The sequence below is a fragment of the Geospiza fortis genome, unplaced genomic scaffold (genome assembly GCF_000277835.1).
Source record: "Geospiza fortis unplaced genomic scaffold, GeoFor_1.0 scaffold121, whole genome shotgun sequence".
Lineage (NCBI taxonomy): Eukaryota > Metazoa > Chordata > Aves > Passeriformes > Thraupidae > Geospiza > Geospiza fortis.
This window is the reverse complement of record NW_005054346.1, coordinates 209,791-212,278: the sequence shown is the minus strand read 5'-3', so window position 1 is coordinate 212,278 and position 2,488 is coordinate 209,791. Positions and strand designations below refer to the sequence as shown.

Sequence of the window (2,488 nt, the reverse complement as noted above, 5' to 3'; positions counted from 1 at the left end):
TTCTGTTGAGCCATCTATTTATAAAGTACCAAACCTACAATGATTTTTAGACATGACATAATTTAACCCTGCCACTAGCAGCTTTAGGATGTTCATTCTTTCAGAGGTTTCTTTTATTTTGGAGCACTGATTGTATGATTTCTAACATTTCTTGCATCCTAGCATCTCTTGATTACTTACACTTGAGGCACTTTACACTTTCCCAAAAGGATGAAATGTCATTTCTGCAGGTGCTGAAATCATGAGTTGTGAACAGGTTGACAAACAAGCAGTAGCATGAGAACCATTGATCCCCTTTCTTCACATTTCTATGTTAAAGTTTCGAACTCTACATTCAAAACAGTGAACTATGCCAGTGAATATCCCTGGTGTCATTAAACACGTACATTTTAACGAGACTCGATGGGGAGACCTCAACATCCAATAGGAATAAAAGAGTCTAACATTTTCAGCCACACTTATGTAAATCAATACAAACTTCCACTGGAACTATTTAGAATTTCTGTTTATACAGAATATAAGTTAATGACTACTTGCCATAGAGAGTATATATGATCATTTGCCTTTAAAAGAACAACTTCTTGTAAATTTAGAACTGTGGATGTGTGAATTCTAGGACCACCTTGCCAGGGTGCCAAAATTCTGCCCTCCCATGCTACACCCATGAATGCAAAATGTGCTGCTCCCTCTGTTTGCGTTTGCATTGGTGCTCGCACAGCTGGGCAGCGAGGCAGTGCAGAGAGTCAAACCAGGCAGAAACAGGCAATAGAGAAACCAGAAATACTTCCCTGTGTGTTTAGCTCCCTGAGCTGGGCTACCAAAGACTGGCAAATTCCAGCTCTGGTGCAGGAGAGGCAGCAAGATGGGGGCTCCACTGAGACTCCATCCTGACTGGACCTAGGGCAACCACTCCCACACAGGGTGCAAGCGTGGGGTGCTTATATTGTAGACATACAATGCCTTTCAAGGAAATCACTACTGAGACTGAGACAAAAAATACCATCTTGATAACAGCAGGGCATCATCAGGTGCCAGAAATCACCCCAGAACTCATGGTAATGAAATGTTTAAACTAGAACTTCTCAAGCACAATCTTGAGCTTCTTTTTGAAAGATTTCAGCTCCGTTTTAATGCTAACACTACGCATGTTTATCAGCTCTCTCCTTTTATGCTTAAATAATAAAAATAATTTTATTTACTGAAAAGATGCAATATGCTGTGGCTGTAGGACAAGCATCTTGCCAGTTCTCCCTCTACTGACATTCCTGAATGAAAGAACAGTCTATTTTAAAAATGCTAATTTCAAAAATGCTACCTTCTGTCTTACTTTGTGGTGCATTTTTTTCCCTTTGGTTATTCTGAGGAGATTATTTAGCTGTGGAGGAGCTGACCATGCTCCTTCTAGACACCTGGGGTCATAGTTCTGCTGTGCTGAGTTCTTCTGTGCAGTTCTACATCCCTTAGGATGGGTCTACACCATCTGAGAATTGTACTCCCCCTTCCCAATCCAGGCAGATGTAAGCCAACCTGGGTCCCAAAGCTATGTGGCTGTGTCAGCACAGCACTGAGCCTGCTAAATACACCCTAATTAGCAGGACTGTGCAGCAGAGGCTCATGACTTTTTGGCTGTAGGCTGGCGTGCATCCAGCCAGCTGGGAAGAGACATTAAGCTGACCAAGTACTCATACTGCACCTGCAAAGCAAGGTCTGTGTCCTGCATCCCAGGCACAGAGAGGTCTTCAAATTGTGAAGACTGTAAAGGGTAGAAATCCCACAGAAAGAGGCACTGTGAATACCTACAAAGCAGACACTCCATTTGGTAGAACTGGGCTAGTTTTCCCTCCTTGCCATTGCTCACTGGGAAGCTTTGTCATCCCCCGAGGGCTGGCAGAGGACCCTCTCACTCATGCTCCTATGCTTATTTTAAAGCCTTTTCCTTCACAGTAAATTCCTGCGGATTCATGATCCTAGACAAAACCTCACCGTGGGGACTTCCCCAATTATTTCACTGATATTTGTTTGTCAGGATGTGAGGAATCAGCTGAGAGACACAGGCGGTGCTAAATTAATCCCCCCGCTGTCTCTGCAATCGGACATCCCCCGTGCAATCAATCTGTGTTTGGGACTTGCCTGAGTGAAAAGTAACATAATATTTTAGAGGAAAAATAACTTCAGACTGTCACTGCACTACAGCTGATTAGAAAAGCTGATACAACCTTTTCTCTCCAGTAGGAGAAAAGTCTCTGTCTCCTTTCCTGAGCCTGCCGCTGCCCCAGCCTGGTGCCCGGGCTGGGAAGGGAGGAATCAGCCCCTCTCTCAGCCCTGAGCCCATGCCCGCACGAACGCAGCGAAACCCGAATCTCGCGAAGCCCCGGCAGGCAGCTCCCGCGCCCGGCAGAGGGTCGGGGACGCCAGGTCCCTCCGGCCGCCCTCCACCGCGCCCTGCCAGGGCCGGGGGCAGACGCACCTACCCGGGCACGCCTGGCCG

The 2,488-nt window shown here is 46.1% G+C and overlaps 1 protein-coding gene across 1 annotated transcript in view; it reads right to left on the bottom strand.

Moving 5' to 3' along the window:
- Window positions 1-2,488, bottom strand: part of SBSPON (somatomedin B and thrombospondin type 1 domain containing) — a 9,402-nt gene that overhangs the window by 6,189 nt on the left and 725 nt on the right. Inside the window, exon 2 of the mRNA XM_031058623.1 lies at window positions 2,355-2,481. Within this exon, the coding sequence (XP_030914483.1) occupies window positions 2,355-2,481 (127 nt within the window). The remainder of the gene's footprint in view (window positions 1-2,354; window positions 2,482-2,488) is intronic.